This window comes from Medicago sativa, chromosome 1, assembly GCF_051527215.1.
Source record: "Medicago sativa cultivar Bolivia chromosome 1, Bolivia_mono, whole genome shotgun sequence".
NCBI classification, from domain to species: domain Eukaryota; kingdom Viridiplantae; phylum Streptophyta; class Magnoliopsida; order Fabales; family Fabaceae; genus Medicago; species Medicago sativa.
Genome location: NC_140749.1, coordinates 92507509 through 92524444, shown reverse-complemented (window position 1 = coordinate 92524444; position 16936 = coordinate 92507509). Strand labels below are relative to the sequence as shown.

General features: G+C 34.2%; 2 protein-coding genes across 3 annotated transcripts; both read left to right on the top strand.

The window, feature by feature from the left end:
- Positions 1–628: 628 nt before the first annotated feature.
- Positions 629–3964, top strand: LOC146959207 (protein S-acyltransferase 24-like). 2 transcript variants are annotated; one of them, XM_085740756.1, is made up of 3 exons: positions 629–969; positions 1237–1372; positions 2230–3964. In XM_085740756.1, the coding sequence occupies exon 3, from the start codon at positions 2232–2234 to the stop codon at positions 3840–3842; it is 1611 nt and encodes a 536-aa protein (XP_085596882.1). In that variant the 5' UTR covers positions 629–969; positions 1237–1372; positions 2230–2231; the 3' UTR covers positions 3843–3964. The 2 variants fall into 2 exon arrangements, with proteins under 2 accessions (XP_085596882.1, XP_085596881.1); XM_085740755.1 differs by having other exon boundaries at positions 655–969; positions 1237–1333.
- Positions 3965–13373: 9409 nt separating this feature from the next.
- Positions 13374–16764, top strand: LOC146959206 (protein S-acyltransferase 24-like). Its single transcript, XM_085740754.1, has 3 exons — positions 13374–13534; positions 13895–13991; positions 14803–16764. Exons 1-3 carry the CDS (start codon positions 13439–13441, stop codon positions 16638–16640), a joined length of 2031 nt encoding a protein of 676 aa, XP_085596880.1. The 5' UTR covers positions 13374–13438; the 3' UTR covers positions 16641–16764.
- The last annotated feature ends 172 nt before the right edge of the window (positions 16765–16936 follow it).

The window sequence follows — 16936 nt, the reverse complement described above, 5'->3', positions numbered from 1 at the left end:
CTTCACAAATCACGGCATTGCAAATGTGAACTGCCAAACATACAGAGAAAAAGTTAATCAAATCTCATGATATTTAGTACCGACAATGAAAACTCAATAGCCACATGGGAGTGTAGAATGGAGGGTTGCCATGTAGGGTGGTCAATATATCACTATTCTTTTAAGAAGTGTTAAATAAGTTTTTCATCTCCATCAACCTTTCGTACACACATATTTCCCGCTACCAATTTTAGTACCTAATATTAACTATATATAGTGACATTTGTCTAACAAAATTGCGGGGATATGCAGGGAAGGGAATATTTCTCAAGTGGAGAATAGGATGTGGTAAGGAGCATTTTGGGAGTCTCTCGTCGCTCCAAGCCATTGACATTGACATCCTAATCTCATCAGTGTCACATTCATCAACGAAAAGTCAAATTAAGTGATCTTCCATTAAATATGTATATATGAGTAGGGTCATGCTAACATATGTTAAGAAATCCATAAATAATAAATATTTAATAAAAATACATTAATTTTCTACTATTTAGAGTTAAATTGATACAATTTTTAAGACAATTTCTATTTAAAGCTCCTTAACTTTGTGCCATAAAAAGGCATGCCAAAAAAAGAAGGTTGGAAACAGTCACATAGATCAAAACAAACATAACCAATGACATAGAACAATTTTAGATTGGACACACTCACAAAGATCAAAATTGCAGAACCAAAAAACAAACACTAACACTAACAATTCAGTTGAAGTAATTAATGGCGTTTTTGCACCGAATAGGAAAGTCTACGTTGAAAACAGCATCATTCCAATTTCACAGATGTTACACCCACCTTCCTCATGCTTCTACTCCCAAACCTAAAACTCTTCCTACGGTTATGCCATATTCGCATTCGCTTTTCCATAATACTAGACCCACAATTCTTTCTCAAACAGTTTCCAATAACGTTAGCTTTTATTCTGTTCTCGTTCAGGTAAAAATTTACAAAGTTTTAGTAACGGGGACTTATGAATGAATGAATACTTTCAAAGTTGTTGCCTATGCACCAAAATATTGTTTTTTCTTTGTTTCGGCACACCTTATATCTCATTGGAGTTATAAGGACGTGTTAATCAAATTTGACCGAATGCAATTTTTCTGATCTTGTGGTGTGGGGTGCAGCACCTTTTAGTTGTTTATCCTCGTTTTGTAGCTTAGATTTGGTATCGTTATTTATGAAGCTTTTCGGATTTTATTTCAGTTTCAATCGATTCCCAGGAACGAGGATCATGACACAAATTGGCTACGGTTGAATCACCAAATCAAAGATCAATATGTCAAGTCCGTGGTGGATGATGGTAAACCTATAACAATGCATTTTCGGTAAACTTGGTTAGGTTGCTTACTTTCACTACTCTATCTCATACATTATATGTCTCAAATTATTTCTCTCATTTTAATTACTTAGGAATATGTTATTCGTTAAAATGAAATGCTAGGTAAAGGGACGGTGTCTCAATCCAAATTAGGGAAGACATTATGGTTTAAAAAATACTTACAAATAAATTTACTTTTAACTCCCTCCGAATGCACTAATGAGACTTGAACCCCAACTTCCGAATCCAAAATCTATATTTTTACTACTAGACGAAATCCAATGGAGAAGCATCTTAATTGTATTATCTTCATCCCTAAATATATCTTGATAATTATCTATCAATACATAAGGCTAAGCTGTTAGCTTGGCAATGGTTCTTGGAGAGGAAGGCTAAGTCATCTTGCCTATTTTATAAACGGTGTTGAAATCCTTGGGAGTGTTTTGTTAGGTGCTTTTTTCTTTGTGGTGATCGTGGACCCGGTGCTGCCTTGTTTTTGTCTGTGTTTTGCTATGTTGTGTGGGATTGTCTGGATTTTTTCTGCTGCAGGTTGGTTGTTGCTTGTGGTTCACTGTGTGGTCTGCGATTTCTATCTTCTATTGGGAGTCTGTGGGTCTTGTGTCCGTATTTTGGTGAAATGTTTTTGCGTCTTTTGGCCAGATTTTTCTAGTGTGTTTTGCTACTCCTTCGGCGTTGATGTAGCTTCTATTTGTAACTATTGCTATTGAAGTACATTTGGGTACCTCTACTCTAACGCCCGGATGTGTGGTTTTATTAAATCATTATATATGTAAATTTATAAGTAATTATGATTAAAATCGAACATTTTAATTTATATGACATTTGTTTATTTATCGACACTCTTACTTTGAGCCCAGCTATGTCATCTGAGATCAAGGCCGTGGAGAAGGTTCAATACCCTCAACAATCGATGTCGTTGTCTTCCACCGATGAAGTTGACAGTCTTCGAAACGATGTGTACACTGCGGCTGCTTATGGAGATTTGGAGAAGCTGCGCAGATTGGTGGAGCAAGAGGGTTGCCCCGTTACCGAGCCTGATGGTTTGGGTTACTACGTGATTCAGTGGGCTGCACTCAACAACCATACTGCTGTTGCTCAGTACATCATTGAGCATGGTGGAGATATAAATGCAACAGATCGTAATGGCCAAACGGCATTGCATTGGAGCGCGGTTCGAGGTTGTATCGAGGTTGCAGAGCTTTTACTCAAAGAGGGTGCTCAATTGAATTCCGCTGACAAGGATGGGTATCAAACAACACATGTTGCAGCTCAATATGGTCATACAGCTTTCCTTTACCATCTTGTCTCAAAATGGAATGCTGAACCTGATGTTCCTGATAATGAAGGAAGAAGCCCCTTGCATTGGGCTGCTTACAAAGGTTTTGCTGATTTTATATGTCTTCTGTTATTTCTTGATGTACATCGAGGGCGTCAGGATAAAGAAGGTTGGACTCCTCTCCATTTGGCTGCTATGAAAGGTAACTTGGAGGCTTGCAGGGTATTAGTAAAGGCTGGAGGAAAAAAGGAAGATATGATAGTGACCGACAATACTGGCCTTACACCAGTGCAACTTGTTTCTCATAATCATAAACAAGTTACTTTTTTCTTTGAAAACTCCCAAAAGATGTTTGAAGAACAACTTGAGAGCCTTGAAGACTTCGAAAGGATGTTTCGGAGCCTTGTTTTATCAGGACTCAAGTGCATAATTTCTATGCTATTGTTCACCTATATTTATTTGGTCATGTTGGCAACAAATATGCCAACGCTAACAACTACAACCGGCCTTTTTGGTTGGTTTGGAGTGTTACTTGCTACTGTTGGATTTGTGATGTTTCATATGTGTAGCAAGAAGGATCCAGGTTATATCAGAATGAATGGGCATTATGACATTAAGAAAATGAAAGATTATGAGCCCTTTTTGCTAGCTGGAAATTGGTCCCAACTTTGTTCAACATGCAAGATTGTCAGGCCTCTTCGTGCGAAACATTGTTTTACATGTGATCGTTGTGTTGAACAATTTGACCATCATTGTCCTATTGTATCCAATTGCATTGGAAAAAAGAACAAACGAGATTTTTTTGCTTTTCTTGTTTTAGAAACTTCAGCAATGTTGGTTACTGGTTTTGTTTGTCTTAAGAGACTAATTCATTCACCCCTTCCTTCTTCATTTGGGATTAAATTTGTTGGTTCAATATTCTTTCTAATTGCTGATTATTTCCTCTTCTGGCCTACATTGGATTTAGCAGTTGAGCAAGCGAGTAATATATCGAGCAATCTTACAATAAACGAAATGATAAATCATGAGCGGTATAGCTACCTTAAAGGTCCAGATGGAAGCTTCAGAAACCCATATGATCATGGTATCAAGAAGAATTGTTCTGATTTTTTGATCAATGGGTACAATGAAGATTTGGAGTATGTTGTAGAAAATAATGGAGACTCTCGTCCTCATAATGCCAAGGGCAACTGAAATTAAATGGCTATGTTGTTATTAATGCAAATTCAATTTTGTTAGATTAAGTTAATTCAATTTATTGTGTTTCTTTTCTACCAAAAATAATATAGAATCTATGGTGAGTGTTAATTGTTTTACACGGTAAACAATCACAACAATTACATGCGTGAATTTAAAAGTAATTGTGATTTTAAGCAATTGCCCTCACAAAATTTACACATGTGATTTTGAATACAGCTCTCGAAAATTTACATGTATTGCTCCCGCAAAATACTAGTAATTTTTTTGCGAAGAAACAAATAAGCAATTGCACGTGAGATAATTTGTAGATTAAATGATTGTGTTGGAACACTAGTTAATTCTAGTGAAGAAAATTGGAAAGAAAAACACTATGAAAAAAAACTAGTGTGTGGGTGTGACTTAAAAATGTCCCACATTGAAGGGTCACCCCAACTAGTAAGTGTTTATATACGGGAAAAGTGACCTCCAAGGGTGTGCCCTTGGGGTACCCAATTTTGTGAACGGGTGAACGCTTAAAAAAAAAAAAAAATTTGATATATATTTTTTGTCACTTGAAAATGTTAAATAAATTAATTAATTAATTTTTCATTATACGAAAGCGTTACGCGTAACAAATTGATGTGTTACATTCAGACCCGATCCAAACCCGTATCCAGAAGCTTCCGGATATTTCCAATTAAGAAAACGCGTTTGCTTGAGGATTAAGCAAACTTAATCCCCAAGTCACGCGTAAAACGCGTTTGCTTAAGGATTAAGCAAACTTAATCCCCAAGTAACTCTGCCTATAAAAGGAGAGCTCGCCCCACTCATTCTTCACACCGAAAATTCACAGTCGATGCTTCCTGTGTTTTTTCCTCTCTTCTCCCTCCGACTTGTTTTTAACAAGTTTCTTCTGCTTCTACTCCTTTCTGTCCCTTCGGTATTAAGAGTGTTCTTAAGACCATAGTCCCTTGGTCTTAAGTTCATAGTCCCTTCGATAATATATGATTCTTCGGAATATAGAGTACTATTAAGATCATATTAAAGAATGATCTTAACAGTATATATATATTATTTTAAAGAGAAATGGTGGTATCACCATATTTGAGTGGTCGTAGTGCCATATTCATGTTTTGGAGAAGTTAGAATGGTGGTAACACCATATTTAAGTGGTCTCAGCACCATAATAGAATGGTAATAATACCATATTAATTTGAACGGTTTCGAATAGAGCGGTTACATACCGTATCGAGTGGCTTCGATCAAACGATTGAGCCATATTTTGAGGGTGTAATTCTCGAACGATTTTTCTACAGTGCAGTAGTTAATCGAACAGTTGTAGCTGGGCTTGTTTTATCCTGGAGGCGGCGTGGTTGATAGTCTACCTTGCACAATTTTGGGTAGTGCCACGAAACGTCTTAAAGAGAGCGACCTGGTCGTGACTCAACCTAGTAACAACTTCGGTAGATGATAGAATTTGGAAATTCAAATTTAACAGTTTGGAAATCCAAAAACAACAATTTTAAGACGTTTCGATTTGCTATGTCTACCGAAGAAGTTACATATTGAGGTTAAGTTGTCTCTAAACAGATTAAGGATAAATCAAGCTATAGAAATGCACCTTTCGACTAAAACAATGAAGTGTTTGTTGTTATAACAACAAACACTAAGAAATCCAAATATCACTTTTAATGGTAAAACGTGAAGTTATTGTGGATAGAAAAATTGTCTCTCGGCACTTCCACTTAGTTTGGCATAACATAATGTTCTTTATTTAATAAAAGGATTAATTAAACCTCATTCTCTGTTTGTTATGCAATCGATTGTTAACTTGGTGGGTATAAAGCAGTTTGCTTATGTAGCCTCGTGGAGTAGCTAATGGTCCAGCTATAACCAAAGTTAATGGATGTAATGTACCGAGGAAAAAAGGACAATTTACCATCTAAACAGTCCATGTTTATATGTACAAAATATCAACATTGAAAAATCAAAGAATGGACCAAATTGAAAAGATTTTTTGATGAACTAGAATTTATATGAGAAACTTGTTCTAAATGTTTCATATAAAATTAAGAAAGAATCTGAATTTCAGATTTCTATCGAATAAGACTGAGTTGACTCAGACTTAAAGAAAGACTTGTGTACCATGCATTCTTGTGGGAAAAGACTGCACTTTGATGGTATGTTAAAAATTAAATTCTCCTTCTATTTTATTAGTTGTGTGATTTTAATATTTGACATATCAAAATTGATCATGAACAAGTTTAATTTTTGAGTAACTTGGACTTAATTCCAACGTTATATAATTAGACAATTTTATTTATTGCAGTCAAGATATATGAACCAAAAGTTCATATAAATCAGAATTTAGAGAATTGAATCTCTAAACATAATAAATTATGATATGTGTTAATTTGAAGACACATAAATTAGAAATGATAAAATGATATTTTTATCATATTTATTGATGACTGTGAACTTTGAAAAATAAATTCATATGCTTGAATGTTCAATTTTTTATAACGAAAATTGAAATTTATAGAGTACCCAAGTCTAAGAACAAAAATTCTAATTAAGAAATTTTTGAAGAAAAGACAATCCAACTTGTCTTATTTTTTGAACTTGGGATTGTCTGGACTATATTTAGATCTTGGACCCCAAGAGAGTTGAACTCACTAGTAGAGCCTATGAATATGTATTCATCGGGTATGCGATAAATAACGAAACATATAGGTTTTATGACCTAAATGTTAAAGTGATCATAGAATTTAAAAGATGTCGAATTCTATGTAAATATTTACCCCTTTAACTAAAGAATAGTGGGGGCACTAGTGGGGGCTCTAATGGGAGCACGACATTAGTGGGGGCAAAATAAATTTCCCTTTAAAAATTAAGAACTAGTGGGGGCACTATATCTAATCACATTCATGTAATTAGAAATAGTTATGAAAACATCATACAAGATGTTATAGAACCTCAAGGAGGTAAGAAAGCTAAAATTGCTAAAGAATATGAACTTGGTTTATACATTGGAAGAAGATTCATTAAGCCTTAAAGAAGTTATATCCTCATTGGATGCTGAATTATGGCAAAAGCAATAAACGATGAAATGAATTTTCTTGAGTCTAACAAAACATGACACTTGGTTGACTTGTCTCATAGTTGCAAAACCAATCGGTTGTATTTGGATTTTTGAAAAAAAGGAACTAAAACCTGATGGTACGGTTGATGAATACAAGGCTTTCCTTGTAGTCAAAGGTTTTTAAACAAAGAGAAAAATATAGACTTCTTCGACATTCATTCACCAGTCACGAAAATCATATCCATGAGAGTACTAGTCCCTTTAGCCGCCGTTTATAACTCGAAAGTACTCCAAATGGATGTGAAAGTTGCCTTTTTATGGTGAACTAGAAGAACAAGTCTATATGGAACAACCTGAAAAAGTTTGCAATTCATGGACAAGAAAACAAGGTCTGTAAGTTAGATAATTATTTGAATGGTCTAAAATAAACTCCTGATGAATGGCATGAAAAATTTGACATTCTAATATTATCGAATGAGTATAAAGTGAATGAAAGTGACAAATAATATTTGCACGATCATATGTCTCTATGAAGACGACTTGCTCATATTTGATTTAAAGATTCATGTTATGAATTATGTGAAATCATTGTTTATCAACAACATTGATAAGAAAGACCTAAACAAAAATTGAAGTAATTCTTGGTTTCAAGATTACTAGATCAGAAAAGATAACTTTTTTGATAATTCTCACAAAGTTGAGAAGATCTTAAAGAAATGTAATTATTTCACCGTAAACTTGCAATCACATATTATGATCCAAGTGTAAGAACACTTGAGATGGAATTAGAAAAACATAATATACGAGCATCATTGGCAGCACTTAGGTATGCCACTGAATGTATTAGATCCGACATTGTCAATGTCGTAAAACTCTTGTGCAAGTTTACTAGTAGACGGATGGGAAGCATTGCCATGCTATAGAAAGAGTCATGAGGTGTCTTAAGAAGACTATGACTCTAAGAGTAACATGTTGTACTTAAATGGTACAAGATATAAAATAGAACATCTTTCAGATGAATATTTAGCGACTAGTGTTTGCACATTGAGCATCACTAGAGGAGTTGTTTGTTAAAACAAATGATATTGACTCAGTCCACTATGGAATGAATCTGAGATGAGAACACTAGAGAAAAACTAGTGAAGAAGCAAGTTGGCTAAGATCCTTGCTAGCTGAAATCCCCTTATGGGATAAACCGTTGCCAGCTGTGTTAATTCATTGCGATAGTACCGCGGCTATTGCAAAGATTAAGAATCGTTATTACAATGGTAAGAGACGACAGATAAGGCGAAAACACAGCACGATTAGAGAGTGTATCTCTAAATGGAGCGGTTAGAGTTGATTTTGTACGTACAAATGAAAACTTAGCTGATCCTTTGACGAAAGGACTTAATAGAGAGAAAGTCCAAGAAACATCCAGTAGGATGGGACTAATGCCTATAGCCCACAAATGATGGTAACCCGACCTATATGACTGGAGCTCCCAAGACTTAGGTTCAATGGGTAAAAACAAGTCATGAAGTGGTAGAACATGCTATGAGAGAAAGAATTTAGAAAGCATGATCCTGCAGCGAAAGAAGGATGATGTGATAGTAACTCTTAATGAGATCTATACTCTATGTTGAGTGGGGTACACAGCTACAGGAGTACCCTTGATAGACTCACCTATACGAATGTGGAACTTAGGCCAGTCCTATGGAATTTCGAGGCAGAATTCCTAGAGCATTCGTTAAAACCGGGATACACGTGCAGGGCCTTAAAACGCACGGGCTTTTAGAATACACCTATGAAAAGGTTTGTGTGTGGATTCTATGTCTGAGATAGAGTTCAATGCTGTAAGCAACTCTTGTTAAATCAGAATACCTTCCACTATGCAAAGGTTCAAGTTGTTGGCGACACCTTTGTATATTAGCAAATCTTATGGAAACGTTTTACGTTATTTCTCGAAACCATTTTGAAGTCAAGTGGGGGATTGTTGGAACACTAGTTAATTCTAGTGAAGAAAATTGGAAAGAAAAACACTATGAAAAAAAACTAGTGTGTGGGTGTGACTTAAAAATGTCCCACATTGAAGGGTCACCCCAACTAGTAAGTGTTTATATACGGGAAAAGTGACCTCCAAGGGTGTGCCCTTGGGGTACCCAATTTTGTGAACGGGTGAACGCTTAAAAAAATTTTTTTTTTGATATATATTTTTTTGTCACTTGAAAATGTTAAATAAATTAATTAATTAATTTTTCATTATACGAAAGCGTTACGCGTAACAAATTGATGTGTTACATTCCGACCCGATCCAAACCCGTATCCAGAAGCTTCCGGATATTTCCAATTAAGAAAACGCGTTTGCTTGAGGATTAAGCAAACTTAATCCCCAAGTCACGCGTAAAACGCGTTTGCTTAAGGATTAAGCAAACTTAATCCCCAAGTAACTCTGCCTATAAAAGGAGAGCTCGCCCCACTCATTCTTCACACCGAAAATTCACAGTCGATGCTTCCTGTGTTTTTTCCTCTCTTCTCCCTCCGACTTGTTTTTAACAAGTTTCTTCTGCTTCTACTCCTTTCTGTCCCTTCGGTATTAAGAGTGTTCTTAAGACCATAGTCCCTTGGTCTTAAGTTCATAGTCCCTTCGATAATATATGATTCTTCGGAATATAGAGTACTATTAAGATCATATTAAAGAATGATCTTAACAGTATATATATATTATTTTAAAGAGAAATGGTGGTATCACCATATTTGAGTGGTCGTAGTGCCATATTCATGTTTTGGAGAAGTTAGAATGGTGGTAACACCATATTTAAGTGGTCTCAGCACCATAATAGAATGGTAATAATACCATATTAATTTGAACGGTTTCGAATAGAGCGGTTACATACCGTATCGAGTGGCTTCGATCAAACGATTGAGCCATATTTTGAGGGTGTAATTCTCGAACGATTTTTCTACAGTGCAGTAGTTAATCGAACAGTTGTAGCTGGGCTTGTTTTATCCTGGAGCCGGCGTGGTTGATAGTCTACCTTGCACAATTTTGGGTAGTGCCACGAAACGTCTTAAAGAGAGCGACCTGGTCGTGACTCAACCTAGTAACAACTTCGGTAGATGATAGAATTTGGAAATTCAAATTTAACAGTTTGGAAATCCAAAAACAACAGATTGTTTCATACATAAAATGAAAAAGTAAACTGCAATTTCAGAATATAAAGTGAGGAATGTGGAAAAAGTAATAGTCTTCATGTTTTGATTAAGAATTCAAGTGTGGGCCTTTTTGCAACTATGTTTCCTCCATAATGCATGTTAATTTTTCGTCTGTCTGGAGTAGTAAAAAGATAATAAAATTATGTGAAATCAAGTCAAAACTAGTGTCAACCCTGAAGTAGTTATTGGAAAAAATGCAACTGCCGCCAATATAGCAACGTCAAGAATTGACACAATACTAATAAATATAATTTCACACTCAGCTACATTTCTTGGTAGCAAATATCAAATGTAGACTCTCAACCATTAGTAGCAAATATCAAATGTAGACTCTCAACCATTAGTTGTTTAGGATTCTATCATCTGTTGAAGTGTGAATTTTTTTTGTTTTTGAAGAAGCTAAATTAGCCCACCCAAATTGACACCGGTGAGAATCAAACCTGAGACCTCGAGGAGGAGCACACTCCCAGGTCCCAAGCCAATACCACTAGGCCAACCCAAGTGGGTTTGAAGTGTGAAATTAATAAGAAAATACAAAATTTGCAGTTGCATGGTATCCATGATAGAAAATACAAAATTTCAAACATTATTCAACACTTAATAAGAACACTCCAAACATTGTCACTTATTATAAGAAATGGTATACAATAGCATTTACCAAAATAACAGCAAAAAACAGAATTGAATGCTTTAAGATAAGATGAGTTGGGCAAATGACTGGAGTAGCAAATATCAAATGTAGACTCTCAACCTTAATTTGAAGCAGTTTTCTCATCAATCCAAAAACATTTGATATAAAATTTGAAATCTTACCAACTATGAAGCTCAAAAGTTGAAGTGGAAACAAAAATTTGAAAACTCGGATTGAGAGAGGAACAAACAAAAATGTTGCACTTCAACATATGATAGAATCCTAAACAACTAAAACATCACTCAGAAGTTTTTTATCCGTAACATAATATATGAATTATGAAGACCGGATTGGTCAAAGGAGCGTATATGTAGAAATCTTAGAATTCAATGTCTGAACTGAACTAGATTGAGTTTTAACAGGTTGGTTTGGTTTTATGTTCGATCCAACACTCTATGGTTTTAATGCTATTTGAACACAAAAAATTGACAACAATATGATATTTGGGTATTTATATGATGAAAAGTACTTATTTTTGTCATTTTTTTAAAAATATTATAGAAGAGAATTTTTGTAGCACAAAATTGAGTTGTGTCGTTAATCAATTTCACTACGACAAAGTATATGCGGTGTTAATCAATTGTTTAACATTAATATCTCATTAACCACTTTGACTATTTCATGAATCACAAAAATACAGGACATCAAGCACTTACTTTACTTAAATCTTGGTACTTCTAATGAAGTAATCAAATTGATTAATGAGATGTATGTTAAAAAAAAAGATTAATATCATAAATTTTTGTGGTTAATGAAGTCATGAAATTGGTTAAAGGCACAACTCAATTTTTGTGTCACAAAAATTCTTCTCTATAATAGTTTTTATATATATAAAAAAAAAAGAATATTGAAGAAAAGAAACTTCCAAAAAATCAGCATCTTGAAGAAAATAATAAATAAATAAAAGACTTAAATGTGTGTTTAGTCCCTGCACTTTCACTCAATTTTGGCTTTGGTCCTTGCACTTTTTTTTTTTGGCATTTGTCCCTGCACTTTATAAAACTTTTGGCTTTAGTCCCTCTGTCAAGTATTTGTTAAAAAAAATACCAAAACTAACGGTGGACCAATCATAGCACGCCACGTGGCACACTAAAAGACAAAAAAAATCAACTTTTTAATTATTATTTTATTCCTTGCACTTTGGTATTGGTCCTTGCACTTTCAGCATTTTTTTATATTAGTCCCTGCACTTTGGTATTGGTCCCTAAATTTATAAAAAAAAAAATTAAATTTTTTTTTAATGAAATTATTATGTTTCATTATTTTTTATGCGCTAACGTTAGAAAATTATTAACCGTGTTTTTTTTAATGAAATTTTGACTTGGATTAAAACTAAAAATATAAATGTTTGTTGCTTTCAAGTTATAATAAACTAATCATGATTATTTATTTCAATGATACCAACGATATAACAAAAAAAATATAATCTAATTTTTTTTTAACGACACCAACAACGATCTTTATTATAGAAAAAGTTGTTTAAGGGTATAATTTAGATAATGAAAAAGTAAGTATAAATATGCTCATAGTTTGTTACACTTTTTAAATTATAAATGAAAAAACTCAGACATATATATATATATATATATATATATATATATATATATATATATATATATATTCATATCGTGTTTGTTATATTTTTTTAATATTTAAAATTTAAATTTATCTATTTGTTATATCTTATATGTGTAATTTGTATTCAAAATTGAGGGCATTTTTGAAAAGAGAAAACCCAGCCAAAAAAGCTGAAAGGGGGTGTTTTCTTTGTATATAGTATAGATAATCATAAAAAAAAAAAATGAATGTGATACAATTAAAGCTTAATTTTTTTCAAAAAGATTTTTTTGATTTTATTTTTTTTTATGATTATTCTCAATAAAAATAATGAACAAAACAATAATAAAACATAATAATTTCATTGAATGTTTTTAAAATAAAAAATAAAAAATTCTGGGACCAATACCAAAGTGCAAGGACTAATATAAAAAAATGCTGAAAGTGCAGGGACCAATACCAAAGTGCAGGGAATTAAATAATAATTAAAAAGTTGATTTTTTTTTTGTCTTTTAGTGTGCCACGTGGCGTGCCATGATTAGTCCACCGTTAGTTTTGGTTTTTTTTTTTTTAACAGATACTTGACAGAAGGACTAAAGCCAAAAGTTTTATAAAGTGCAGGGACCAATGCCAAACAAAAAAAAGTGCAGGGTCCAAAGCCAAAACTGGGTAAAAGTGCAGGGATCAAATACACATTTAAGCCTAAATAAAAACAGTATAGGTGTTGTAAAGAATTATTTTGCTGGTAACCAAAGAAAAGAAAGCAATTCTAATTTCAATATTGATGACATGCCAAATATTGACAAGAGAAAAAGAAGGTTGGACACAGTCACAGACGCAAGCCAAAAAAGAAGGCTGGAAAGTGGAAACATTCACACTCACTAATGTGTATTTTTAGAAGTTGCACAACTAACTAATAAACAAACACCAACCTCAGTTACGGTTAATTCAACCGTTGAGGTTATGGCGTTTCTGCACCGAATCGGGCTGAAAACCGCGTCATTACAATTTCAAAGATGTTATACTCACCTGCTTCATGCTTCTTTCTCAAATTCTATTCCCAAACCTAAAACTCTCCCCACGGTAATGCCATATTCGCATTCGCTTTTCCACAATACTAGACCCATAAATGTTTCTCCAATTGTTTTAAATAGCGTGAGGTGTTATGTTGCACCCGTTCAGGTAATTTTACAAACTTCTATAGTAGTTGTAACTCGGGCTTAATTATGAAATAAGAAACCAATGCATGAATCTTGCGTTAGGAACAATCGCTTTTCAACACTATCGAAATTGTTGTCTTTGCTATTGGGAATGTGTTTCATTGTGATTTTGATATCGTGACAATCCGCGTCTCTTGTTTTTATTCATGTAGTGTACACAAATCATGGTCGTGTGAATCAATGGTACATATCATGTCGTGCATTTTGTGTTTGTGTCTTTAGTAAGCTTGAGCATTATCCTTCACGTTCTGTGTTTGGTAGCTTAGCTCTGTATGGTTGTGTTGGTTGACGATGTTTTTTTGGGTTTTCTTTTTCATTTCAGTTTCAACCAAAGCCCAAGAATGAGGATCATGACACAGACGAGCCACGGATGAACGACCAAATCAAAGATGAATATGTCAAGCCCGTGGAGGATGATGGTAAGCATATAACAATAACTCCGTCATTTCTTTTACCACCAGACCAAATTCAATGAAGTAGCACCTTAATTATATTATCTTCATCCTTAAACATGTCTTGATAATTTCGTCCCTTTTTATATGATATTTTTTTAGTTTTTAACTGCATTTATTAAATATCTTAAGCTAATATACTATTTTTACAGCTACCAAAAAATACTTTTATAGTAAGACAAATTAATTATACATCTTTTACAAAAGATAAATCTTAAAAGAAGAATTTGAATATTCGCTTTGTAAAAGAAGAATGAAGGTTTAATATTAAGATTGTGATTTTGTGGATAAATAATCTTCACTCTAAATCTTTACTTTGGCAACAATAATTTTCCTTTTTGGTGAAATGATCCTCTAGTAAAGACACAGAGATTGTTATGGAAGAATACATTAAATATATGTAAGATATACTGTTTTCTTTTTTCTTCCACAAAATGAAGAATACATTGTTAATGTAGTTAAAATTTTATTTTTTTTTTTGACAAGGTAGTTAAAATTTGATGTTAACCATCAATTCAAGTCTTTTAATTTTTTTGGTATTAACCATTACGTCAAATCTACAGTTTTGTTTTATCAAAAAGGCCAATCAAGTCACTCTGCAATTTCAATCTTTAATGTTCAAAGAGTTTTTTTCTTTTTCTTTTCCACTATCAATGTTAATAGTTTTACGCCATCAACAATTTTATATGTGAATTTACAAGTAATTATGATTAAAGTCAAACATTTTAATTGATATGACATTTATTTGATTTACCGATATTCTTACTTAATGGCTAAGCTATGACATCCGAAATCGAGGTTGTAGAGGAGGTTCAATATGGAGATCAACAATCAATACCATCATCTTTCGCCGGTGGAGTCGCTGAAGACAGACTCCAGAAGGATGTGTACATTGCGACTGCTTATGGGGATTTAGAGAAGCTACGTAGATTGGTGGAGCAAGAGGGTTGCCTCGTTACCGAGCCTGATGCTACGGGTTATTACCCGCTTCAGTGGGCTGCACTCAACAACCATACTGCTGTTGCTCAGTACATCATTGATCATGGTGGAGATATAAATGCAACAGATCGTAGTGGCCAGACGGCATTGCATTGGAGTGCTGTTCGGGGTTCTGTTGAGGTCGCAGAGCTTTTACTCAAAAAGGGTGCTCAATTGAATTCTGCTGACAAGTATGGGTATCAGACAACACATGTTGCAGCTCAATATGGTCACACATCTTTCCTTTACAACCTTGTTTCAAAATGGAATGTTGAACCTGACGTTCCTGATAATGAAGGAAGAACCCCCTTGCATTGGGCTGCTTACAAAGGTTTTTCTGATTTAATTCGTCTTTTGTTATTTCTTGATGCAAATCGGGGGCGTATTGATAAAGAAGGCTGCACTCCTCTCCATTGGGCTGCTATTAAAGGTAACTTGCAGGCATGTATTCTATTAGTACATGCTGGAAAAAATAAAGACCTAATGGTGACCGACAATACTGGCCTTACACCGGTGCAGCTTGCTTCTTATAAGAATCATAGAGAAATTGTTTTTTTCCTTGAAAATTACCGGAGACGTCTTGAAAAACGCTTAGACTCTAACAGCCCGCTTGGAAAGATATATAAGTTATTCATCAATGTTATTAGTACACCCATCATTTCCATTTCGAAACACCGATTCAACACTTCATTTTCTCTCGATATCTCTTTTTCAATCAGATCACTAACTTATTACATCTATCACATCACTTTCTTTATCTCTACCTCTCTCAAGGTGTCAAATATCATTTGGATGTACAACGAATATTTTCCTAAATTATTAGGACTTTGGAGCCTAACTTTTGTGTTATTGGTCACCTATACTCATTGCGTCATCCTTGCAAAAAATATACCAAAGTTGACATCTGCAGCTTGCCTTTTTGCATGGTTTGGAGTGTTACTAGCTACTGTTGGGTTGGTGATGTCTTGTAGGTGTAGCACCAAGGATCCAGGTTATATTGGAATGAATGGGCATGACACTCAGAGTCAGAATATTAAAGATAACGAGCCTTTTTTGCAGTATAAGATAAATAATCCTGCTTTGCTAGCTGGAAATTGGTCCCAAATTTGTGCAACATGCAAGATTATCAGGCCTCTTCGTACGAAACATTGTGTTATATGTGATCAATGTGTGGAACAATTTGACCATCATTGTCCTTGGTTGTCTAGTTGCATTGGCAAGAAAAACAAACGAGATTTCTTTGCTTTTCTTGTTTTAGAAACTTCAGCAATGTTGGTTACTGGTGTAGTTTGTCTCAAGAGACTAGCTCATTCTCGCCGTCCTTCTTCATTTGGGTCATGGATTAAATTTGTTGGTTCAATATTCTTTCTAATTGCTGATTTATTCCTCTTCTGGCCTGCGTTGGATTTAACAGTTATGCAGGCTAGTAATATATCAAGCAATCTTACAACAAACGAAATGATAAATCATGAGCGGTATAGCTACCTTAAAGGTCCAGATGGAAGCTTCAGAAACCCATACGATCATGGTATGAAGAAGAATTGTTCTGATTTTTTGATCAATGGGTACAATGAAGATATAGAGTATGTTGAAGAAACAAATGGAGACTCTTGTTCTCATAATGCCAAGGGCAACTGAAATTAAATGGCTATGTTGATATTAATGTAAATTCAATTTTGTTAGATTACATTAATTCAATTTATTGCGCTTCTTTTCTACCAAAAATAATATAGATCATCTCGGGTGAGTGTTAATTGTTTTACACGGTAAACAATCACAACAAAGGCAGTGACACAAACTAAATATGGATACAACTTGTAGATGGCATTCCATATTTTATTTGTCTTGTTGTTAGAATCTAGCACATTCTGTTTGATTGAGGTGGAAAGGTTTATTTATATCCAAAACCATATCATATGCTCCAATGTTAGTAA